Source organism: Phalacrocorax carbo, chromosome 30 (assembly GCF_963921805.1).
Source record: "Phalacrocorax carbo chromosome 30, bPhaCar2.1, whole genome shotgun sequence".
NCBI lineage: Eukaryota > Metazoa > Chordata > Aves > Suliformes > Phalacrocoracidae > Phalacrocorax > Phalacrocorax carbo.
In genome coordinates, this window is record NC_087542.1 from 251,217 (window position 1) to 273,494 (window position 22,278).

General features: G+C 74.4%; 4 protein-coding genes across 11 annotated transcripts in view; 3 read left to right on the forward strand and 1 right to left on the reverse strand.

Annotated features, from left to right (window-relative positions):
• CACNA1A (calcium voltage-gated channel subunit alpha1 A) overlaps positions 1 to 4,420 on the reverse strand; it is a 38,948-nt gene extending 34,528 nt beyond the window's left edge. For 3 of the 7 annotated variants that reach the window (XM_064437102.1, XM_064437101.1, XM_064437103.1), the window contains exon 1: positions 3,365 to 4,417. In XM_064437102.1, coding sequence (XP_064293172.1) covers positions 3,365 to 3,651 — 287 coding nt within the window. In that variant the 5' untranslated portion in view covers positions 3,652 to 4,417. Of the gene's footprint in view, positions 1 to 3,364 lie in introns of all 7 variants that reach the window. The other 4 variants (XM_064437105.1, XM_064437104.1, XM_064437106.1 and 1 more) reach the window with 3 other exon arrangements.
• A 5,266-nt stretch (positions 4,421 to 9,686) lies between these two features.
• YJU2B (YJU2 splicing factor homolog B) lies at positions 9,687 to 12,887 on the forward strand. 2 transcript variants are annotated; one of them, XM_064437136.1, is made up of 10 exons: positions 9,687 to 9,748; positions 10,367 to 10,411; positions 10,654 to 10,707; positions 10,835 to 10,917; positions 11,038 to 11,093; positions 11,526 to 11,586; positions 11,664 to 11,806; positions 11,886 to 12,058; positions 12,147 to 12,285; positions 12,369 to 12,887. In XM_064437136.1, exons 2-10 carry the CDS (start codon positions 10,409 to 10,411, stop codon positions 12,752 to 12,754), a joined length of 1,098 nt encoding a protein of 365 aa, XP_064293206.1. In that variant the 5' UTR covers positions 9,687 to 9,748; positions 10,367 to 10,408; the 3' UTR covers positions 12,755 to 12,887. The 2 variants fall into 2 exon arrangements, with proteins under 2 accessions (XP_064293206.1, XP_064293207.1); XM_064437137.1 differs by lacking the exon at positions 9,687 to 9,748 and adding an exon at positions 9,766 to 9,846.
• Positions 12,888 to 13,022: 135 nt separating this feature from the next.
• On the forward strand, positions 13,023 to 17,740 carry MRI1 (methylthioribose-1-phosphate isomerase 1). Its single transcript, XM_064437139.1, has 6 exons — positions 13,023 to 13,192; positions 13,281 to 13,522; positions 15,694 to 15,863; positions 15,961 to 16,137; positions 16,904 to 17,128; positions 17,577 to 17,740. Exons 1-6 carry the CDS (start codon positions 13,055 to 13,057, stop codon positions 17,714 to 17,716), a joined length of 1,092 nt encoding a protein of 363 aa, XP_064293209.1. The 5' UTR covers positions 13,023 to 13,054; the 3' UTR covers positions 17,717 to 17,740.
• A 153-nt stretch (positions 17,741 to 17,893) lies between these two features.
• C30H19orf53 (chromosome 30 C19orf53 homolog) lies at positions 17,894 to 18,625 on the forward strand. Its single transcript, XM_064437140.1, has 3 exons — positions 17,894 to 18,055; positions 18,169 to 18,224; positions 18,346 to 18,625. The coding sequence occupies exons 1-3, from the start codon at positions 17,953 to 17,955 to the stop codon at positions 18,481 to 18,483; spliced, it is 297 nt and encodes a 98-aa protein (XP_064293210.1). The 5' UTR covers positions 17,894 to 17,952; the 3' UTR covers positions 18,484 to 18,625.
• Positions 18,626 to 22,278: the final 3,653 nt, after the last annotated feature.

Below are 22,278 nucleotides of genomic sequence, written 5' to 3' on the forward strand. Positions count from 1 at the left end.
AGCCCAGCTATCTGGCCCGGCACAGTTATCGCACACAGCTTTTCGGCACGGCTATCCGGCCTGGCATGCCTGCGTGGCGTGGACGTTTGGCATGGCTCTGTGCCCTGGCATGGCTGTCTGGCATGGCAGGGCTACCCGGCACAGCCCAGCTGCCTGGCATGGCTATTCCGCTCAGCCATCCAGCGCGGCATGGCTATCCGGCACAGCTATCCGGCACAGTACAGTTGTCTGGCACAGCTATCGGACACAGCACAGCTCTCTGGCACGGCATGGCTGTCCAGCACAGCACGGCTATCCGGTACAGCTATCCGGCACGGCACAGCTATCCGGCACAGCTATCTGGCACGGCACAGTTATCCGGGGCAGCACAGCTCTCCAGCACGGCCATCCAGCACAGCACAGCGATGCAGCACAGCTATCTGGCACAGCGCGGTTATCTGGCACAGCGCGGCTATCCGGCACAGCTCTCCGGCACGGCGCAGCTCTCCGGCCATGGGCACCCAGGGCCAGCTCTGCCCCCCCGAGCCGGGGCACGGCCCCCCCGGGGCAGCCCCGCGGGGGTCGGGCAGCATCCGCTGGCCCCCCATGCCACGCCGGCCACGAGCGGGGCCGTGTGGCCGCCTGCTGCGGGGAGCCGGAGCGCGGGTGCCCGGTGGAAGGGGCTTTGGGGCACCGCAGGAGCATCCCCCCCCCCACCGCGGCCAACCGGAGCCCGCCGCCTCCTCGCGCCCGGGCTGTCGTGAGAGCGGGGGAGGCTCTGCGCGCCCGCAGGATTGGGCCCACGGGGGCTCGGGGTGGGCGGCGCGATGCATCACCCTCCTCGCCCCCCTCCGCGGCTGCCGGCAGGGCTGCCCTCGCCCCCGGCCCCCCCGGTCCCCCCGGCACCCCCGGCCCCCCCGGCACCGCCGGCCCCCCCGGCACCCCCGGACCCCCCGGCCCCCCCGGCCCCCCCGGCCTCGCTCCCACCTCGCCGGCAGCTCCGGCCGCTCGCCAGGACGTCAGCGCCGGCCACCGACCCGCTGCGACAGCGGCAGCCCCGGCCCGCGGCCCCGCCACGCTCGCCCCCCCCCCCCGCCACCGCGAAGCCCCTTCCCCACGGCACGGCACGGCACGGCACGGCGGCCCTGGCTCGCACGCGGCAGCGGGGGCGCCCGCTCGGTGCCACCGGCAGGGCCCGGCACGGCGGGGCTCGGTGTGCCCCGCACCGGCTCCCGCCCCGGGGACGCGGCAGCCAGGACGGCGCTGCCGGTGGTGCCCGTCCCGCTGCGGCACGCCACGGCCACGCACCGGCGGGTTTTTGCCTCCACGCGGACAAACCCCCGCCGCGGGTTTGCCCCCTGCACCGGCAGCACCGGCCCCGCGCCGGGGCCGACATTTCGGCGCTGCGTCCCCCCGCCGCCCATCGCCCGGCACCGCGGCTGCGGCGCACATGCCCAGTGGGGCACCGGCTGCCCAAACCCTCCCCGGTGTCGGGGGGGTCCCCGAAAGGCTCGGGGGAGGCACCCGGCAGGGCCGGACCCAGCGGCGAGCCTGCGGCTCCCTCGGCAGCACCCCAAAACCGCGCGGTGCCCCCCCCCCCAGCCCGTGGCAGGGCCCTCATGGCCGTGAGGAGCAGTGACAGTGGCCCTTTTTGGGTGACAGTGGCCCTTTTTGGGGTGCCGCTGCCAGCCGAGGGTTTTGGGGTGCCGGGGAGGACACGGGCCAGGAGGCACCCAAGGGCAGCAGGGCAGGAGTCACAGCCCCACAGCGATGCCCCAAAATGGCCCCAGACCCCCAAAAGCCCCAGCGGGTCAGCCCTGGGGGCAGGACGGACCTGGGGACACCCCGAGTCCGGGGGGGACCCTGGGGTGATGGAGATGGGCTCTGCTGGCATCAGGGGGGGGCTGGGGGGGCTGAGCCCTGCACCGAGGGCTGCAGGGACGCAGGGGTGCCAGGTCAGCCCTCCCCCCGCTCAATTAGGGCACCGGGACACGCTAGTGCAATGGGGTCCCTCTACCCCCAGCCCCCCAGGGTGAGCTGGACCCCCCAAAACCCGCCAGGCAGGGCCAGGGACTGGGACATGGCATGGCCACGGGGGCGATGGACGGGGGTGGGTGCAGGGCTGGGGAAGGGGCAGGGGATGGGGACAGGGACACAGCGTGGGGACCGGGACCTGGTGCAGGGCAGGGGGACAGGACCCCAATGCAGGGCAGGGGAACGGGGACATGGCGGGAGGACCCCGATGCAGGGCAAGGGAATGGGGACACGGCATGGGGACCCCAATGCAGGGCAGGGGAATGGGGACATGGTGGGGGGACAGGGACCCCAATGCAAGGCAGAGGAATGGGGTCCCCAGCATGGGGACTGGACCCCAATGCAGGGCAGGGGAATGGGGACATGCCAGGGGCACCAGGACCCCAATGCAGGGCAGGGGAATGGGGACACTGGCATGGGGACAGGGACCCCAATGCAGGGCAGGGGAATGGGGACACAGCATGGGGACCCCAATGCAGGGCAAGGGAATGGGGACACGGCATGGGGACCCCAATGCAGGGCAAGGGAATGGGGACATGCCAGGGGGATGGGGATGGGGACCCCAATGCAGGGCAGGGGAATGGGGACCCCAATGCAGGGCAGGGGAATGGGGACACGGCATGGGGACTGGACCCCAATGCAGGGCAAGGGAATGGGGACATGCCAGAGGGATGGGGATGGGGACCCCAATGCAGGGCAGGGGAATGGGGACAGAGCATGGGGACCCCAATGCAGGGCAGGGGAATGGGGTCCCCAGCAGGGTGATGGGACCCCAATGCAGGGCAGGGGAATGGGGACGCTGGCATGGGGACAGGGACCCCAATGCAGGGCAGGGGGATGGGGACCCCAGCAGGGGGATGGGACCCCAATGCAGGGCAGGGGAATGGGGACGCTGGCATGGGGACAGGGACCCCAATGCAGGGCAGGGGGATGGGGACCCCAGCAGGGGGATGGGACCCCAATGCAGGGCAGGGGGATGGGGACCCCAGCATAGGGACCCCAGCATGGGGACAGGGACCTCATGCAAGGCAGAGATGGGGACCCCAACATGGGGACGGGGAGCTGCTGCAGGACATGGGATGGGGACCCCAAGGCAGGTCAGGGATGGGGGACGTGGGACAGGCAGCTGGCGCAGGGCATGGAAACGGGGTCCCCAGCACGGGGCCGGGGTGCTGGCGCAGGCCACGGGGCCGGGGACCCCAGCTTGGGGCCAAGGACCTGGCGCAGGACGGAGGGCCGGGGGACCGGGGACCCGCTGCGGGGCAGGGGGATGGGGGCGGGAGCGGAGCCGTGTGCGGGGCCGGGGCGCGGGCGGCATGCCGCGGGGCGCGGGGGCCCCCCCAAAGGATATGGCCATTCGGTGATCTTTTTGGCGTATTTCCTCACCACGTTGTCCTCGCTGAAGAGGAAGAGGGAGCGGTTGACCGTCAGGCAGTTCTGCCGGACGGGGATGGGGTTGTAGAGAGCCATGGTGCGGGCTCGCTGGGCCATCGACTGCTTGTACATCCTCTGCGCCCCGGGGGGGCCGCCCTGCCGCGGGCCCCCCGCACCCCGGCCCCCCGCCGCGGCCCCGGGGCCGCCGGGCCCGCCGCCCCCGGCCCCGTAGCGGGCCGGCACCTCGTCTCCGAAGCGAGCCATCCTGCAGAGAGCGACGGGCCGGGGCTTACGCTGCTGAGGCCGGCACCGGCGAGAAGCTCATCACATCCCATGGGCCGCCGCCGGATGGGGGGGGGGGTCCCGGCCGGGCGGGGGGGGGTCGCTCAGGCGGCGGCGGGGCCGGTGGCAGCGGGGACCGGCCCGGGCATCCTTCCTCTGCGCCCCCGCGGCGGGGGCCGGCGGGGGCCGCCCCCCCCCGATCCGGCTGGGGGGGGCGCGGGGGGGCGCGGGGGGGTGCGGCACCCCCGGCTGGGGGTGGGGGGTGTCCCGCCGCTGCGGTTCGCGGTGCCCGGGGCGGCGGGGGGGTGCCGAGGTGCCCCGATGCAGCAGCGGGGGGGGGGGCGGCGGCAGCTCCCCCAGCGCGGCGGCTCCGGCTGCGCCAATTCCGAGCGGCCCCGGTTGGGGGGGGGGGGCGGGGGGGGCGGGGGGGGGGGCGAGAAAACCGCGCCCGGTCAGCGCGTCCCGCCGCCCCCGGCAGCCGCCGCCGAGCAGCGCCGCGGGGCAGCCCGGAGCATGGGCGGGAGGGGAGAAAAAATCCCCCCCCCAAAAAAATCCAAAATCGCCCCAAAATAAAAAGAATTAAAAATTAAAAAAAAAAAATCTCGGCGGAGGCGGCGGCGCTGCGGGCGCGTCCCCCCCCCTCGGGCCGGGCGGGGGTCGCCGTCAGCCCCCCGGCAGCAGCGGGGCGGCGGGGCCCATCGGCCCGGGCTGCGGCAGAGCCTCCGCGCTCCTCCTCCTCCTCCTCCTCCTCCTCCTCCTCCTCCTCCTCCTCCTCCTCCTCCTCCTCCCCCCTGCCTGCCCGCGGGGCTCTTCCTCCCCCCGCCTCCTCCTCCTCCGCCGCCGCCGCCGCCGCCCGGCTTAGGGCTAAAAGGAGCGCGGTGCTGGGGAGGGGGCGGCGGGCGGGGGAGCGCAGGTGGGGTGCAGCACCCCGAGAGCGCAGCACCCCCAGCACCCACCGGGCTCCGGCCCCGGCTCACCGGCGGCCACGGGCAGGAGGGAGGGCACGGGGGGGGCACAGACACGGGCAGGACGGTGGGCACAAGTGTGTAAAACCACAGGCAGGGCGGCTGCACAGGCGTGTGCACGGCCTTGCACAAGAGCAGGCAGGACGGCACACACAAGTGTGCACAAGCAGGACAGCGTGCACGGGTGTGCACAACTGCAGGCCAAATGCACGCCAACAGCTGGTGTGCAAGGGTGTGCGCTGCTGCGTGCAAGGCTGTGCACGAGCACGGGGACGGGAGCATGCCACAGGCTGGTCAGCGTGCAAGGGTGTGCACTGCTGCGTGCAAGGCTGTGCACGAGCACGGGGACGGGAGCACGCCACAGGCTGGTCAGCGTGCAAGGGTGTGCACTGCTGCGTGCAAGGCTGTGCACGAGCACGAGGACGGGAGCATGCCACAGGCTGGTCAGCGTGCAAGGGTGTGCACTGCTGCGTGCAAGGCTGTGCACGAGCACGGGGACGGGAGCATGCCACAGGCTGGTCAGTGTGCAAGGGTGTGCGCTGCTGCGTGCAAGGCTGTGCACGAGCACGGGGACGGGAGCATGCCACAGGCTGGTCAGCGTGCAAGGGTGTGCACTGCTGCGTGCAAGGCTGTGCACGAGCACAGGGACAGAAGCACGCCACGGGCCCGTCAGTGTGTGAGGCCGTGCACACCCACGGGGCCGACCTGTGTGAGGGCACACACAATCACCCGTGACCCCCCCGTGCCCCACGGTACCAACGTGCCCGGCCATGTGCGTGTCTGTGCACACTCGTGCAGCCGACGTGCACGAGCAGGCCCCCGTGGCTGACACGTGTGACCACGGCTGCGACTGCGTGCACGACCCTCACCACCTGCCTCAGTTTCCCCACAGGGAGACCCCCCTCTCGCCGCAACCCCATCCTGGGGGGGGCGGCGGGGCCCATCCCTGAGGAAGGGGGTGGGATGTGGGGGGGCAGCGCCAGAACCGTGGGGTCCCCTCGTGCCCCCTGAGCCGCAGCCGCCCCCCCCCGGCGTGGAGGGAAGTAGGTCGCCCGGTGCCCCCAGCCCCGCGCCTGACGTCAGGGCCTTTTGTCCGGGCGTCGCTTTTGTGCCGGCACCGTGGCCGTGCCACGCGCTCGGCTCGGCGCCGCCGGCAAGGGGGCAGCTGCGGGGGGAGCGGGGACGCGGCCCCCCCACCCTCCTGCACCCCCAGTTGGGGGGATGCTCAGGGCCGTGTCTCCATCACCCCCAGCATGAGGAGGGGGCAAAGGTGGGGCAGAGCCCCCCACCACAGCCCCACCGCAGCCCCCCGCCCAGTGCAGGGCATCTTTCCCATTTTGGCCCCCTTTCCCCCCAAAACGTGCTGCCCCAGGCCCACACCCGCAGACGATGCCGGGGGGTGCTCAGGGAGGGGTGACAACGCCAGGCTGGGATGGGGACAGCGTCTCCCCGTGCCCTCCCCTGCTGGTGACCCAGGGACACCCCCAGCAGCCCCCCCAGCCCCCCGCTCGGCCGCGCGCCGGGCTGTGCCGGGCTGCAGCAGCCCTTGGCGGCGGCGCTGGCTCCGGCCGAGCCGCAGATGCAGCGAGGAGCCAGAGCCAGGACGGGGGGGGGCTGGCAGGGCCGGGGGGGCCGGGGCTCCATCCCTGCTCCCCACCCCCGGTCCCCGCTGCCCCCGGCCGTGGGGACGTCACCGAGTCGGCGCTGGGGGATGCACCGAGCATGACCGGTCTTAGCCCCCACGGCGGGCGTCGAGCCGGGAGCGCTGCCAGCCCCACGGCCGCGGTGCCCCCGCCACGGCCCTTCCCCAGCCCCACAGCCGGGATGCGCCACCGCCGGGACCGTCCCCACCGGGGGGGACCCTGAGCGTCGCCTCCGAGCGACGGGGACCCCAAAGCACCCGGCGAGGAGGGGCCGGGGGGCTCCCTCGGCCACCCGCACGGCTTCCAGCATCGCCCCGCGCGCGTGTGCACGGCCCCACGCGCGTGTGCACGGCCCCACGCGCGTGTGCACGGCCCCGCGCGCGTGTGCGTGCCGCGGGGGGTGCGGGCGAGGCCCGACGCCCGCACCGGCCCGGCACGTGCGCGCGCCGCGGGCAGGCGCGTGCCGGCAGGGCGGAGCGCGGGGGGTTAACGCGGGCAGCGCCGCCAGGCTCCGGGCTCAGCACTTCCCCGCTTTCCCTGGCCGGGGGCCGGCGCTGGGGGCCGGCGCCGGAGCGGGTGCCAACGCCACCCGCCTGCCCGGCCGTGGGGACCCCCGGCCTGGCTCCCGCCGCCCCGGTGGGTGGCGGAGCCCCGCGACCAGCCCCCAGCTCCGCGGGGCAGGATGCGGCCGCAGGGCCTGGCCCCGTGCCCCCGCGCAGCCGGTGCAGATGGGCGTCCCGCGGTGCCGGCAGCCGGTGCGGGCAGCGCCGGGGCACCGCAGCCCCTTGGCCCCGCGCTGGATCCGGCCCCGCTGCCAGGGCGGCCGGAGGGGGTTTCTCCAAGGCCGGGGGGATGGAGGGGGCCGGGGGAGGGAGAGGCCGGCACGGCGGGCGCGGAGAGGGATGGACCCGGCCCCAAAGAAGCCGCGCAGCGGAGCCGGGGCGCCCCGGCCGTGCCAGCCCGGTCACCCCGCTGCGGCCGCATCCTGCACCGCCTCCGAGCCCGGCACCTCCAGCTCCGCAGCCCTGGCTCGTTTCCCCCCAGTACAAACCCGGTGCCAGTGCCCGGTCCTCGGCAGCCCCGTGTGCGTCCCCCCCCCCCCGGGGCTGGGGAAGCCACCGCCGCGCTCATCCCCATCGCCGGGGCATCGCGGGGACGCACCCCGCTCAGCACACGCCGGGCGCTTTCGGGGGCAGCACCCAAGGGTCCTGGGCCAGCCCCCGCCCCAGGATCTGGCCCCGGGGCGAAGCTGAGGGCAGCCGCCCCCCGTCCGCACGGACCCGGCCCGGCCCCGGGGCCGCTGGAGCTGCCAGGAGCCAAAACAGCCAGAAAATCCATTTCTGGGACACGACGGGCTTCGCCGCGACGGGACGGGGACGGGACGGGGACACCGTGGGGTCCCACCGCGGCCGGGACGCGGCACGGGAGCCTCCAGCTCCGTCCGTCTGTCCGCCCCGGCGCGGGGCACGCGGGCGCAGCAGCTCCCGGCCTCGTTAGCGTTTCCCTGTGATGAGGCCGCGGCCGCCCGCTGCGGCCCGGAGCTCGGCGCCGCCGGGATCAGAGGCCGCCGGGGCCGCCAAGCGCCCGCTGGGGCGCGGCGGCGGCGGCGGCGGCGGGAGGGCGGGCGTGCGCCGGGACGGCGGCGGGGACGGGACCCTGCCGCACCCCTGGGGACACGGGGACCCCACCGTGGGGAGGGGAACACCGCCACACCCTGGGGACACGGGGACCCCACCGTGGGGAGGGGGACACCGCCACACTTCTGGGGACACGGGGACCCCACCGTGGGGAGGGGGACACCGCCACACTTATGGGGACATGGGGACCCCACCGTGGGGAGGGGGACACCGCCACACTTATGGGGACATGGGGACCCCACCGTGGGGAGGGGGACACCGCCACACTTATGGGGACATGGGGACCCCCACTGTGGGGATGGGGACACCGCCACACCCTGGGGACACGGGGACCCCACCGTGGGGAGGGGGACACCGCCACACTTCTGGGGACACGGGGACCCCACCGTGGGGAGGGGGACACCACCAGACCCCTGGGGACATGGGGACCCCCACCGTGGGGATGGGGACACCGCCACACCCTGGGGACATGGGGACCCCCACCGTGGGGAGGGGGACACTGCCACACCCTGGGGACACAGGGACCCCATCGTGGGGATGGGGACACCGCCACACCCTGGGGACACGGGGACCCCACCGTGGGGAGGGGGACACCACCAGACCCCTGGGGACACGGGGACCCCACCGTGGGGAGGGGGACACCACCAGACCTCTGGGGACATGGGGACCCCCACCGTGGGGATGGGGACACTGCCACACCCTGGGGACACAGGGACCCCATCGTGGGGATGGGGACACCCCTGTCCCAAAGGCCGGGAGGGGCTCGGGGGGATCCCCCTGTGCCCCTCTCCCCCCAGCACCCCCTTTCTAAGGTCCCCAAGGACCACTGACCTGGCAGACACGAGCTCGCTGCTTGGGGGGGCGGATGGGGACACCCGTGGCTCTTAAAGGGCTTTAATTAAACCCGGCGGCATCCGGGGGGCGGGGGGGGGCACCCCGGGCTGGGGGGGCCCGTGGGGTGACCCCGTGGTGCCGCGTGGGTCGGCACGATGGGGTGTGCCCTGGGCCGGGGGTTTGCCTGAGGACAGCAGGGGGAAGGAGCCTGCGGGGGCACAGTGATGGGGACCCCCAGCACCCCAGGACCCAAGCACCCCTGGCACCCTGGTACCCCGGCATCCGGCACCCTGACCCCTCCCCGGCCCCTGGCCCCCCCCAGCACCCCAGCACCCCTGGCCCCCCCAGCGCCCTGGCACCCTGCACCCCAAACCCCAACCCCCCCAGCACCCCAGCCCCCCACACCCCAGCACCCCAGGTACCCCAGCACCCCACGCCCTGACCCCCTCAGCACACCACGCCCCAGCACCCTGGGTACCCCAGACCCCCGGTACCCCGACACTCTAACCCCCCCCAGCACCCCGGGGCACCCACGGCACCCCACACCCCGCACCCGGCCGAGCAGTAGCCGGGGGGGGCGGGGGTGGCCCGGCACGGCCGGGGTGCGGCGCGGGGGGACACACACGACACCGGAGCTGCGGGAGCTCCGGTTGCCCCGCGCATCCGTTGGGCTGGTTGCCACGGGCCCCGTTGCCATGGCAGCCGAGGTTCCCGGTTGCCATGGGCCCCGTTGCCACGGGCGGCCGGCGGTGCAGGTTGCCATGGGCGGCCGTCGGGCCCCGTTGCCATGGGCCCGGTTACCATGGGCCCCGTTGCCATGGGCGGCCGCAGGTGACGGCGCTGCGGCGCCGGAAACGCGCGCGAGCGCACGTGGCGCGCAGTGCGCAGGCGCGGGGCTGCGCCTCTCGGGAGGCCCCGCCTCTTTTACGGGGCCGTGACGCCTGTCCCCGCCCAGTGACGCAGCGGAAGAGGCGGGTCCTGAGGAGCGGAGCAGGAAGAGGTTTGTGGAGCCGGGGCGGGGGGGGCCGGGCCGAGCGCCCCGAACTGTGAGGGGGGTCCCCGTCCCAGGACGTGCTGGTGACCGCTGACCCCCTCCCAGTATGTACTGGGGACCGCTGACCCCGTAATGGGAGGGGGTCCCCGTCCCAGCACAAACCAGTGACCGTTAACCCCGAACTGGGGGGACATCCCTGTCCCAGTACAGACCGGTGACCATTACAGCCGTACTGGGGGGCCACCCCCTCCCAGTACAGACCGGTGACCATTACAGCCGTACTGGGGGGCCATCCCCTTCCCAGTACAGACCGGTGACCATTACAGCCGTACTGGGGGGCCACCCCCTTCCCAGTACAGACCGGTGACCATTACAGCCGTACTGGGGGGCCACCCCCTTCCCAGTACAGACCGGTGACCATTACAGCCGTACTGGGGGGCCACCCCCTTCCCAGTACAGACCGGTGACCATTACAGCCGTACTGGGGGGCCACCCCCTTCCCAGTACAGACCGGTGACCATTACAGCCATACTGGGGGGCCATCCCCTTCCCAGTACAGACCAGGAGCCTCCCTGCGCACCGAGGGGCTCCCAGCACCCCCTGACCACAGCTCCTCCCCCCCAGGTCCCACTTGTCGCGCCCCGACGCCTCCGGAGACCCTCGGCCATGGTGAGTGGGGCTCGGCGTGGCCAGAGGCGCCACACCTGCGCCGGGGGCCCTGCCCGCCCCTGACACCCTCTTCCCCCCCGACACCCTCTTCCCCCCTGACACCCTCTTCCCCCCCGACACCCTCTTCCCCCCCGACACCCTCTTCCCCCCCGACACCCTCTTCCCCCCTGACACCCTCTTCCCCCCCGACACCCTCTTCCCCCCTGACACCCTCTTCCCCCCTGACACCCTCTTCCCCCCAGGGCGAACGCAAGGGCACCAACAAGTACTACCCCCCTGACTTCGACCCGGCCAAGGTGAGGGGCTCGGCGGGACGGGGGGCTGTGGGGGGCCGTGGGGGGGCTGTGGGGGCCGTGGGGTTGTAGGGGGGGCCATGGGGGCTGTGTGGGGCCCACTGATCCCCCTCTGCTTCCCTGCCGCCAGCATGGCTCCCTCAACAAGTACCACCACAGCCACCCGCTGCGGGAGAGGGCCCGCAAGCTCTCCCAGGGCATCCTCGTCATCAGGTGAGGAAGGGGACGCGCGGGGCCGGGGGGCTCCGGGGCCAGCCCTGCTGCGGGCAGGGGGCTTGTCCTGTCCCCCCCGCGGCTGCGGTGACGGCCCCACCCCGCGCGCCCCCTCCCCAGGTTCGAGATGCCCTACAATATCTGGTGCGACGGCTGCAAGAACCACATCGGGATGGGTGAGTCCTGCCGCCCCCGGCCCGCGCTGGGCCCCTGCCCCCGGCTCCAGCCTTCCCGCGGTCCCCAAAGCCGTGTGTCCCCGACACACGGGAGGGTCTGATCCCCCCATTCTCCCTCCGGGGTCCCCAAATCCGCATGTTCCTGACACACGGGAGGGTCTGATCCCCCCATTCTCCCTCCGGGGTCCCCAAATCCGCATGTTCCTGACACACGGGAGGGTCTGATCCCCCCATTCTCCCTCCGGGGTCCCCAAATCCACATGTTCCTGACACACGGGAGGGTCTGATCCCCCCATTCTCCCTCGGGGGTCCCCAAATCTGCATGTTCCTGACACACGGGAGGGTCTGATCCCCCCGTTCTCCCTCCAGGGTCCCCAAAGCCACACATCCCCAACACACGGGAGGGTCTGATCCCCCTGTTCTCCTTTGCAGGCGTCCGGTACAACGCGGAGAAGAAGAAGGTCGGCACCTACTACACGACGCCCATCTACAGGTGGGTCGGGTGGCCGCGTCCCCCCGTGCGCGGGCAGCCCCGGGGCGCAGGGACCCCAACCCCGTCCCCGTCCCCAGGTTTCGGATGAAGTGCCACCTCTGCGTCAACTACATCGAGATGCAGACGGACCCGGCCGGCTGCGACTACATCATCGTCAGCGGCGCCCGGCGCAAGGAGGAGCGCTGGGACATGCGGGATAACGAGCAGGTCCTGCCCACCGGTGAGTCCCCGTCCCCGTCCCCCCGGCGGTCCTGGCCCCGAGGGGCGTCCGCCGAAGCCCCTCGCTGTCCCCGTCCCAGAGCGGGAGGAGAAGGAGAAGCTGGAGACGGACGCCATGTTCCGGCTGGAGCACGGCGTGGCCGACCGGGCGGCGCTGCAGAGAGCTGTCCCCACGCTGGCCAGCCTGCAGGAGGCCCAGAACGCCTGGAAGGACGACTTCGCCCTCAACAGCCGGCTCCGGCAGCGTTTCAGGGTGAGCCGGGGGGTCTGTGGGTCCCCGCAGCCCCCTCCCCTGCCCACTGAGGAGGCTGACGGACCCCCCCCAACACCTCCCTGCAAAGGAGGAGAAGAAGACGCTACGGGAGGAGGAGGAGGAGGCGGCTGCGCTGCAGGCGAAGGCCGGCCTGAGCATCCCTCTGGTGCGGGAGGCAGAGGAGGACCGGCGCCTGGCCGCGCTGCTCAAGTACCACAGCCCCGACTGTGCGTGGGGGGGCCGGGGGGGCGGGCAGCGGGGGGCTCTGCCCACCCCCTGTGACCTCCACCACGTCCCTGTGCCCCCCCAGCCTACGAGGAGAAGCAGAGGATGAAGAGGACGGAGATCTCCAGCCGCTCCTGGTTCCCCCCGGCCGCCGGCGGCCGAGCCAGCGAGGCGCTGCGGAAGCTGGGCCTGGGGGGGCGAGCGCTGCGGGGCCGGGGGGGCCCCCCCACCACCCCCGCCGGCCTGGGCATCGTCCGGCGGCGCTCTGGAGAGGGGCTGGCGGAGCCCGGGGGGCTGGAGCAGGGCGAGGCGACCCCCCGCAGCCCCCCAGCGCCCAGCAGCGAGCCGCAGGGCGGGGGCGACGCCGGGACAGCCCCCCAGCTCCCCCCCCACGCCGCCCCCCCGGCCCCCGCCACCGCTTCCCTCGTCGCCGACTACTCGGACTCCAGCTCCGAGGCGGAGAGCGCCTGAGCGGCGTTTCGGGGGCCGGACCCCCACCCCCCCCCACCCCGGCTGGTCCGGGGGAGCACCCGAGCCCCCCCAGCCACCCCCACCCCGTAATTTATCTGTCGCCCCGACATTAAAAGGCGTTGGCAGCCCCGGCGCGGTGGCGTCCGTCCCCTCCTTCCCGCGGCGTGACTCCCCCCGCAGCCCGGTACGCGGTTCCCACGGGGACGGGGCTCCTCGGGGGGGGGTGGGGGGGTGTCCCCACGCCTGTCCCCCCCGAGCAGGGCCGGGGGGGGGGCAGGAAGCGCGCGGCGGGTTTCCGGCATGGCGGCCAGCCTGGAGGCCATCCGCTACCGCCGCGGCTCCCTCGCCATCCTCAACCAGCTCCTGCTGCCGGAGCAGCTGCGCTATGAACGCGTGGACGGCGTGGAGCGAGCGTGGGAGGCCATCCGCGCCATGGAGGTGAGCGGGGCGGGGGTCGGGGGGTCCCCCAGCGCCCCCCCCCCCCATCCCAGCCCGGCCACGGAGCCGCCGCCTGCCGCTGCCGTAGGTGCGGGGAGCCCCGGCCATCGCGCTCGTGGGGTGCCTGAGCCTGGCGCTGGAGCTGGCGGCGGGCGCGGGGCCCGCGGGGGACGCGGCGGCGCTGGAGGCCTTCGTGGGCGAGCGGCTGCGGGTGCTGCAAACGGCGAGACCCACCGCCGCCAACCTGGGCCGCGAGGCCGAGCGGCTGCGCGCCTTCGTGCGCCGGCGGGCGCGGAGCCCCGGCCTCACCGCGCGGGGGCTGCGGGAGAGGTGCGGGGGGCCCGGGGGGCGGGGGGCTGCGGGAGAGGGGCGGGGGGCCCGGGGGGCGGGGGGCTGCGGGAGAGGTACGGGGGGCCCGGGGGGCGGGGGGCTGCGGGAGAGGGGCGGGGGGCCCGGGGGACGGGGGGCTGCGGGAGAGGGGCGGGGGGCCCGGGGGGCGGGGGGCTGCGGGAGAGGTACGGGGGGCCCGGGGGGTGGGGGGGGCGGGGGGCTGCGGGAGAGGGGCGGGGGGCCCGGGGGGTACGGGGGGCGGGGGGCTGCGGGAGAGGTACGGGGGGCCCGGGGGGCGGGGGGCTGCGGGAGAGGTACGGGGGGCCCGGGGGGTACGGGGGGCGGGGGGCTGCGGGAGAGGGGCGGGGGGCCCGGGGGTTGGGGGGGGCGGGGGGCTGCGGGTATGGGGGGCGGGGGGCTGCGGGAGAGGTACGGGAGGCCCGGGGGGTGGGGGGGGCGGGGGGCTGCGGGAGAGGGGCGGGGGGCCCGGGGGGCGGGGGGCTGCGGGAGAGGTACGGGGGGCCCGGGGGGTGGGGGGCTGCGGGAGAGGGGCGGGGGGCCCGGGGGGTGGGGGGGGCGGGGGGCTGCGGGAGAGGGGCGGGGGGCCCGGGGGGTGGGGGGGGCGGGGGGCTGCGGGAGAGGTGCGGGGGGCCCGGGGGGCGGGGGGCTGCGGGAGAGGTACGGGGGGCCCGGGGGGTGGGGGGGGCGGGGGGCTGCGGGAGAGGGGCGGGGGGGGTATGGGGGGCGGGGGGCTGCGGGAGAGGTACGGGGGGCCCGGGGAGTGGGGGGGGCGGGGGGCTGCGGGAGAGGTACGGGGGGCCCGGGGGGCGGGGGGCTGCGGGAGAGGGGCGGGGGGCCCGGGGGGTACGGGGGGCGGGGAGGGTATGGGGGGCGGGGGGCTGCGGGAGAGGGGCGGGGGGCTGAAGGGGGGCTGAGGAAGAGGTACGGGGGGCGGGGGGGACACGGTGCTGGGGGGATCGAGAGGGACGGCGGGCTGGGAGGGGGATGGAGGTATGGGGGGCTGGGAGGGGGACGGGGGGCTGGGAGGGGGATGGAGGTATGGGGGGCTGGGAGGGGGACGGGGGGCTGGGGGGCCGGGAGAGGTATGGGGGGCCGGGGGGCTGGGAGGGGAGCAGCAGGAAGGGGGGAACTGGGGGACTGGGAGGGGTACAGGGTGGTGCTGGGATCCCCGGGGGGGGGGCTCTGGGTGTTGGTGGAGGTCGGGTGGGTGCTGTGGTTCACCGAGAGGTGGGGGCGGTGCTGGGGTCCCGGGGGGGATCTGGATTGTTGGGAGGGGACCGGGGGGAGCACTGGGGTCACTGCGGGGAATTTGGGGTGCTGGGAGAGGTACGGTGGGATGCTGGGGTCCCCCCAGAGGGGGTTTGGGGTGTCAGGGAGAGATTTGAGGTGTGGAGGTTCCCCAGGGGGAATTTGGGGTGTCAGGGAGGTGCTGGGGTCCCCTGGGGGATTTTGGTTGTCAGGATGGGTAGGCTGGGCCACTGGGGTCCCCCAGGGGAATTTGGGGTGTAGGGAGAGGTAGGCTGGGCCACTGGGTCCCCCAGGGGAATTTGGGGTGTAGGGAGAGGTAGGCTGGGCCACTGGGGTCCCCCAGGGGAATTTGGGGTGCAGGGAGAGGTAGGCTGGGCCACTGGGGTCCCCCAGGGGAATTTGGGGTGCAGGGAGAGGTAGGGTGGGACACTGGGGACCCTCCTGGGGGGGTTTGGGGTGTCAGGATGGGTAGCACAGGATGCTGGGGTCCCCCAGGGAGATTTAGGGTGTAGGGAGATTCTGGGGTTCCCCAGGGGGATTTGGGGGGTCAGGAGAGGTAGGGTGGGACACTGGGATTACTGGAGAGATTTTGGGGTGTTGGGAGAAGTAGGGAGGGACAGTTGTGTCCCCCCAGAGGGGATTTGGGGTGTGTGGGTGCCCCAGGGGTAATTTGGGGTGTCAGGGAGATGCTGTGGTCCCCTGGGGGCATTTGAGTTGTCAGGAAACGTAGGGTGGGACACTGGGGTCCCCTGGGGGGATTTGGGGTGTCAGGATGGGTAGGGCTGGATGCTGGGGTCCCCTGGGGGGTTTGGGGTGTCAGGATGGGTAGGGCTGGATGCTGGGGTCCCCCGGGGGGATTTGGGGTGCCCAGGGGAGGTCGAGTGCCGGGTTCTCCCCGCCAGCATCATTGAGCACATCGAGGGGCTGCTGGCGAAGGACCGGGAGGACAACCGGCGCATCGGGGCGCACGGGGCCCAGCACATCCTCCAGCGCGTCCCCGAGGGCGGCGTCACCCTCCTCACCCACTGCAACACCGGCACGCTGGCCACCGCCGGCTACGGCACCGCCCTGGGTAGGCGTCGGCGGGGCGGGGGGCGGCCGGGGGACCCCCGGGGCCAGCAGCGGCCCTGACGCGCCCCCCCCCCCCCCCCCACCCCCGGTGTCCGCAGGCGTCGTGCGGGCGCTGCACGGGCAGGGCCGGCTGGCGCGGGTGTTCTGCACCGAGACGCGGCCCTACAACCAGGGCGGGCGGCTGACGGCCTTCGAGCTGCTGCACGAGCACGTCCCCGCCACCCTCATCGCCGACAGCGCCGCCGCCGCCGCCATGCGGGACCGCGGCGTCCAGGGTCAGCGGGGACGGGGGAAGAGGGTCGGGGTGGGAGGGGACAGGGACGGGGGGATGAGGGTTGGGGTGAGGGGATGAGGGTTGGGGTGCGAGGGGACGGGGACGGGGGAAGAGGGTCGGGGTGGGAGGGGACAGGGACGGGGGGATGAGGGTTGGGGTGAGGGGATGAGGGTTGGGGTGGGAGGGGACAGGGACGGGGGAGAGGGTTGGGGTGGGAGGGGATGAGGGTTGGGGTGGGAGGGGACAGGGATGGGGGAGAGGGTTGGGGTGGGAGGGGACAGGGACGGGGGAGAAGGTTGGGGTGAGGGGATGAGGGTCGGGGTGGGAGGGGACAGGGATGGGGGAGAGGGTTGGGGTGGGAGGGGATGAGGGTTGGGGTGGGAGGGGACAGGGACGGGGGAGAGGGTTGGGGTGGGAGGGGATGAGGGTTGGGGTGGGAGGGGACGGGGATGGGGGGAGAGGGGATGGGGATGGGGCGGGAGGGGCTGGTGGGGTGAGAGGGAGAGGGGTGGGATGGGATTTTTGGGGTAGGGATGGGCATGACGGAGTGGGGGAGAAGGGTGTGGTGGGAGAGAGATGGGACAGGGATGAGGAGAGGGGTGGGATGGGGGTGTTTTCTGGTAGGGACAGGGGTGTGATGGGGCGGGGGGACAAAGACATGGCGGGAGAGGGTTGGGACAGGAGGAATGGGATGGGACGGGACCTTTTGGGGTAGGGACAGGGCCGTGACGGGCCCAGGGAGCCGCTGAGCCCCGCTCCGTCCCCAGCCGTGGTGGTGGGAGCCGACCGCGTGGCCGCCAACGGTGACACGGCCAACAAGATCGGCACGTACCAGCTGGCGGTGGCGGCGCGGCACCACGGCATCCCCTTCTACGTGGCGGCCCCCAGCTCCTCCTGCGACCCGGCGCTGCCCAGCGGCGCCGACATCCCCATCGAGGAGCGGCCGGGCCAGGAGCTCACCCACCTCCAGGGGCTGTGCCTGGCTCCCCCGGGTGGGTGTGGGGGGTGTCCCCGGGTGGGTGTCAGGTCCCCCCCAAGGGCCCTGTCAGGGTCAGGGGGAGCAGGGGTGACACTTAGGGTGGGGGTGACCCTCCAGACCCCCGTGGTCCCCACGCTATGGGGGTGCCAACACCCCTGTCATACAGGGTGGGGGTGTCCCCTATGGGTTGGGGGTGTCCCCATGCCCCCCAGGGTGCTCGCAGGCCCAGGGCGGTCGTATATGGGGTGGGAGGTCCCACGTAGGGTAGAGGGTCCTATGTAGAGCGGGGGGGCGTCCTGTATGGGGGAGGTAGGTCCCATATAGGGCAGGGGGTCCTTTATGGGGTGGGGAGGTCCTGCATAGGCCTGGGGGGTCCCCTGTGGGGTGGGGAGGTCCCATATATGGCAGGGGCCTGTCTGTCGAGGCCGGCCTGACCCTGTGTTCCCCTCCCCCGTCCCCAGGTATCGACGTGTGGAACCCGGCCTTCGACGTCACCCCCCATGACCTCATCACGGGGGGCATCGTCACCGAGTGGGGGGTCTTCGCCCCCGGGGAGCTGCGCGAGGCACTGGCGGCGAGGGGCGCCGCTGGGGGGCAGTAAAGGCCTTTTCCGGTCTGGGAAAAACCGCTTCCGCCTCGCTTTGTACCGGCGTGCCTTGCGCGCCCCGCCCCGCTGCATCCCGGCGTGCCTTGCGCGCCGCGCCCCGCTGCATCCCGGCGTGCCTTGCGCCCGGCGGTCCGCCCCGCGCCCCGCTGCATCCCGGCGTGCCTTGCGCCCCGCGCCCCGCTGCATCCCGGCGTGCCCCGCGGGCGGGAACCCGGAAGCGCGGCGGCGCCATGGCCCAGGGCAGGCCCAAAGCGGCGGCTAAGCGGCCCGGGCGGGCGGCGGCGGCGGCGGGGGGGACCCCGGCCCGGGGGGCGCGGGGGCCGCGGAAGGGAGGTGAGGGGCGGCCGGGGACGGGACGGGACGGGAGGGATGGGGGGGGGGGCGGCTCGGGCGGGTTCCGGGGGGCTCCGCCGCGCTCCCGCCTACACGCTGCCCCCCCTCCCCAGGCCGGACCATCGCCCCCAAGAAGCTCCGGGTGATCCAGCAGCAGAAGCTGAAGAAGGTGAGGGGGTGCCGGGGGGTGAGGGGGTGTCCGGGGCAGGTTTGGGGGTGCGGGGGGGGGGGGTGTCCGGGGGTCCTCACTCCCCCCGCTGACCCCACCCCGCCCACCCCCCCACCCCCAGCGCCTGGAGGTCGGCATCCGGATGAAGATCGAGCGGGACGCGCTGCAGCGGGCGGCCGCCGGCCTCCCCAAGAAGCTGGGGGTGGTCGCGGCGCCCCCTCCCCCCACCAAGGGCAAGGCTAAGAAGGGCCGGGGCTGAGCCCCTCCCCCCCACACCCCCGGACCCTTCCGAGGCGCGGGGGGGGTGGGGAAGGGGCACGAGCGCGCCCGGCCTCAGCCTTGCTGGAACTGTCTAATTAATAAAAGGGATTCGGGGGCTCCCCCGCTCCCCCCCTCCTCCACCCATTGCTGGCGCCCCCCCGGGCTGTGGGGGGGAGGGGCGACGATACCGCGCGCGTGGACGAGCCGACGTGGGGGGTGTGGGGCGGCTCCAGGGATTGGGGGGGGGATGAGGGTGGGTGTTTCTGGGGGCGGCGGGGAGGTCTTGGGGTCGCGATCTGGGGGGGAGGGGGCGGGGGGGATCTGTTGTCGCCGTGGGGGGTCCCAGCCCTTCCCCTTCTTGTTACGCTCCCGTTGCCTCAGGTAGAATTTTATGAATGGGGTCCCGAGGCCCCGCCTCCTCCCTGGGCCCCGCTCTGATCTCCCCGCCGATTGGTGCGCTGTCCGGTGACTGGCGGCTCGGCCCGCCCCCGCGCCGATTGACAGCGGGAGGAGCCGCGGCGGCCAATGGCCGCGCGCCAGGGGCGGGGGCTGCGCTGCAGTTGGTTCACGCGCCCGGGGAGCTTTAAAGGCGCCGCGTCCCGCTGGGAGGGGAGGACACGTGGGCATCCCCCCCTTCTGGGAGGGGCCTGCTTGGGCGTGGCCGGCGGCCCGGCCCCGCCCCCTCCTGCGGCCGCCCCTCCCCCCCTCTGACATCAGGGAAATTCCCTGAAATCGGGCGCGTTGCACGAGGCGCCGCCGGGTTATTTTGGGAAACAAAACAGGGGAGAGAAAAAAGGGAAAGAAAAAGGGCCGGGTGGGGCGGGCGGGGCTCGCGTGGGGCCCGGCACCCCCAACCGGGGCTCGCCTGGGGCCCGGCACCCCCAACCGGGGCTCGCGTGGGGCCCGGCACCCCCAACCGGGGCTCGCGTGGGGCCCGGGACCCCCAACCGGGGCTCGCCTGGGGCCCGGCACCCCCAATCGGGCCTCGTGTGGGGCCTAGGCACCTCCCGGGACCCCCAACCAGGGCTCGTGTGGGGCCTAGGCGCCTCCCGGGACCCCCAACCAGGGCTCGTGTGGGGCCTGGGTGCCTGTGTCCCCCCTCGTGTGGGTCCCTCCCCATGTGGGGCCTGGACACATGCGTCCCCACTTGTGTGTGTCCCCCCCCCACTGGCCCCCCTCTCATGTGGGGCCCAGATGCCTGGGTCCCTCCAGCCAGGGCCCCGTGGGGGTCCTCCCTACTACCCCCTTGTGTGGGGCCCGGACGCCTGGGTCCCCCCCATTGTGTGGGTCCCCCCGTGGGTCCCCGCCGGGCGTGCCGCCCCCCCGCCCCCGTGACTCACCCCGTAATCCCCGAACTGCCGGTGACGCCCCGACTCGCCGTGGTGCCGGGGGGGGGCCGGAGCCTCCCCACGCCTGCGGCGCCGGCGCTGCCGGGGCTCGCCCGGGCCTGGGCGGGGGCCGGGGGGGGGTCCCCACAGCCTGCGGAGGGTCCTGGCCCCCCGCCACGGTGTGGCTTTGGCTCCCCCTGCCCACTCGCCCCCTTTTTGGGGACCCCTCGCGGGGTTTCGGGGTCTCACGGTGTGGAAGAACCTGCGGGTCCCGGTGAGCTCGGCAATGCACGCGGGACCCAGGCAGGGCTCCACCACGGTGGGGGGTCCCGGGGGGGAGGGGGGGGCGTCTGGGGGTCCTCGGTGGTGTGTGGGTGTCCCAGGGGGGTCTGGGGGACTCCGGAGGCCTCCGGCGCGTGGGGCCAGACTCCTGTTCCTGCTGAACTGAGCCAGTTTAACTAAAGCAACTGCATATCAGCTCAGTAGGCACGGGAGGCAGTGCCCGGGGCTCCTGGCGTCCTGGGGGGGCTCCTGGCGTCCTGGGGGGGCTCCTGGCGTCCTGGGGGGGCTCCTGGCGTCCGGGGGGGGTCCTGGCGTCCGGGGGGGGTCCTGGCGTCTGGAGGGGACCCCGGTGTCCAGCCGGGAGGGTGCCGGGGAGCGGAACTTAGCCACTGTGAACACGACGCGGCTGCCAACTCTGTTCACAGGTGGGCTAAGCCCTGCCCCACGGCCCCACAAGTGCCCCCCAACTCCCCCGCGGCCCCCCCCCAAACCTCCTCACCCACCCGGTGTCCCGGCGCCCCGGCTGCAGGGGCTGGCGCCCGTTGGAAATCCCTGGCAATGTGATTTTGGGCGAGACGGTAAAAAATCGCATCGCCAGGAACCCCGGCGGGCGGCAGCGGCGGCGGCGGGAGCCCACGGCGGGGCCGGTGCGGTGCCGGGGCGGTGCCGGTGCCACGCTGCGGCCGTCGGCATCGCGGCCGGGTCCGGAGCCGGGTCCCGCCTGCGGAGCAGAGGGTCCCAGCAGCCCTCCCGGTGTCGCGGTGCAACCGGGAACCACCAGCTCCCGGTGCCGGGTCGGGCCGCGTCGGCGCTCCCTTCCCGTGGCAAAAATAACCGCGGCGGGATCCGGCGGCGAAGGGGAGCGCGGCCAGGAGGGTCGGTGCCGCCGTGCCGGGGCTGGGGGGGCACCGCCCCGGAGGAGCCGGCGCGAGGGCTGAGTCACGGCGCGGGACGGGCACGTGCCGGCGCCAGGTGGTGCCGCGGTGGGGGAGGGATGTGTGAGGGCTGGTGAGGGGGGGGCCGGGGGTCCCTCGTGCGAGGCAGGACCCTCCTGTGAGGCCAAGTGCTGCCCGCGGGCCCCGGCACACGGCAACGTCCCCCGCGGGGTCCCGGCGCTGGGGACCGCGGCCGGTTCGGCGCGTGGGCGCGGGTGCCCGCTGCGTGCTGCGCCCCGAGCCGGCGGCGCCGCCGTTCCCCCGGCCAACGCCAAAACTCAGGTGTGAGAACGTGTCCCCGGCTGCCGCCGCATGCCAGCGGCGTCCCCACGGCGGGGGCGGCTCGGGGCACGCTGGATCCCTCCCGGCTCGGCCCCGGCCACGGCGGGACCACGCGGCAACGGCTGAGCCACGGCGAAGCCCCCGGCGGGGAGGGGACACGCCGCGGCCGTGTCACTGAGCGGGACGGGCCCTTCGTCCCCCGGCACCACCGGCCCTGGCGGCGCCACCATGTCCCCATCGCTGGCACCGGGCCCCCCTTGTCCCCCAGTGCGCCGTGGGGCGGCTGTGGGGGGGCCGTGGGGCACGGTGTCCCCAGCCAAGCAGGGACGCGCGTGTCAGGGCTCCGGCGACGCCAGCGGTTGTGGCCGGGTAGTTCCTGGAAGAAGCGTGTAATGGGGCCGGGGCTCCTCGGCCGCCATGTGGGAGCCGGCGAGGCCCCGCCCGGCCGTGACATCACCATCGCCACGGCAACGGGCGCACTTCAAAGGGAATCGGGTGGAAAGGGCCCAAAAAAATCGGGATAAACAGCGACCGATGGCGGCGGCATAAACAAAATGTCTGGTGCCGCCGGGGGGGCCGGGCCGGCGGGCGCGTGCCCGGGCGGGGGCGGGGGGCCGTCCGGACGCCTGGGTTCCCGCCCGGCAGCCGCGGCGCCGCCGACACCTCGGTGCCAACGGGGCGGCCGTGGGCAGCGCCGCGGCGAGGCCAGGCCCCGGCTTGGCCCGAGCGGAGCCAAACCGCCGGGCGCCGGCGGCATCGCGGGCCGGCGGAGGAGCCGCGCGGTGCCGCCTGGGTCGCCCGCACGGGGTTTTGCCACCTCCCGAGCGCGGCACGAGGGTGGCGAGATGGGCGCCGCGCGGCGGGGGGGAGCCCGGTTCCAGCGGGGGGTGTCTCTGGCACCCGCGGCCGCTTCCCAGGCGGGCGCCGGCGGCCAGGCCGGGCTCTTTGCCCGCGCGGCGCCAGGGC

Excerpts from the sequence above, each read along its gene's own strand:
- MRI1 (XM_064437139.1), top strand. The coding sequence starts at position 13,055 with ATGGCGGCCAGCCTGGAGGCCATCCGCTACCGCCGCGGCTCCCTCGCC. Across the intron at positions 13,523-15,693 it reads GCGCGGGGGCTGCGGGAGAG|CATCATTGAGCACATCGAGG; the intron begins GTGCGGGGGGCC and ends TCTCCCCGCCAG. Across the intron at positions 17,129-17,576 it reads GCTGTGCCTGGCTCCCCCGG|GTATCGACGTGTGGAACCCG; the intron begins GTGGGTGTGGGG and ends CCCCGTCCCCAG.
- YJU2B (XM_064437136.1), top strand. Across the intron at positions 11,807-11,885 it reads CGAGCAGGTCCTGCCCACCG|AGCGGGAGGAGAAGGAGAAG; the intron begins GTGAGTCCCCGT and ends TCCCCGTCCCAG. Across the intron at positions 12,059-12,146 it reads GGCTCCGGCAGCGTTTCAGG|GAGGAGAAGAAGACGCTACG; the intron begins GTGAGCCGGGGG and ends CTCCCTGCAAAG.
- C30H19orf53 (XM_064437140.1), top strand. The coding sequence starts at position 17,953 with ATGGCCCAGGGCAGGCCCAAAGCGGCGGCTAAGCGGCCCGGGCGGGCG. Across the intron at positions 18,056-18,168 it reads GCGGGGGCCGCGGAAGGGAG|GCCGGACCATCGCCCCCAAG; the intron begins GTGAGGGGCGGC and ends CCCCCTCCCCAG. Across the intron at positions 18,225-18,345 it reads AGCAGCAGAAGCTGAAGAAG|CGCCTGGAGGTCGGCATCCG; the intron begins GTGAGGGGGTGC and ends CCCCACCCCCAG.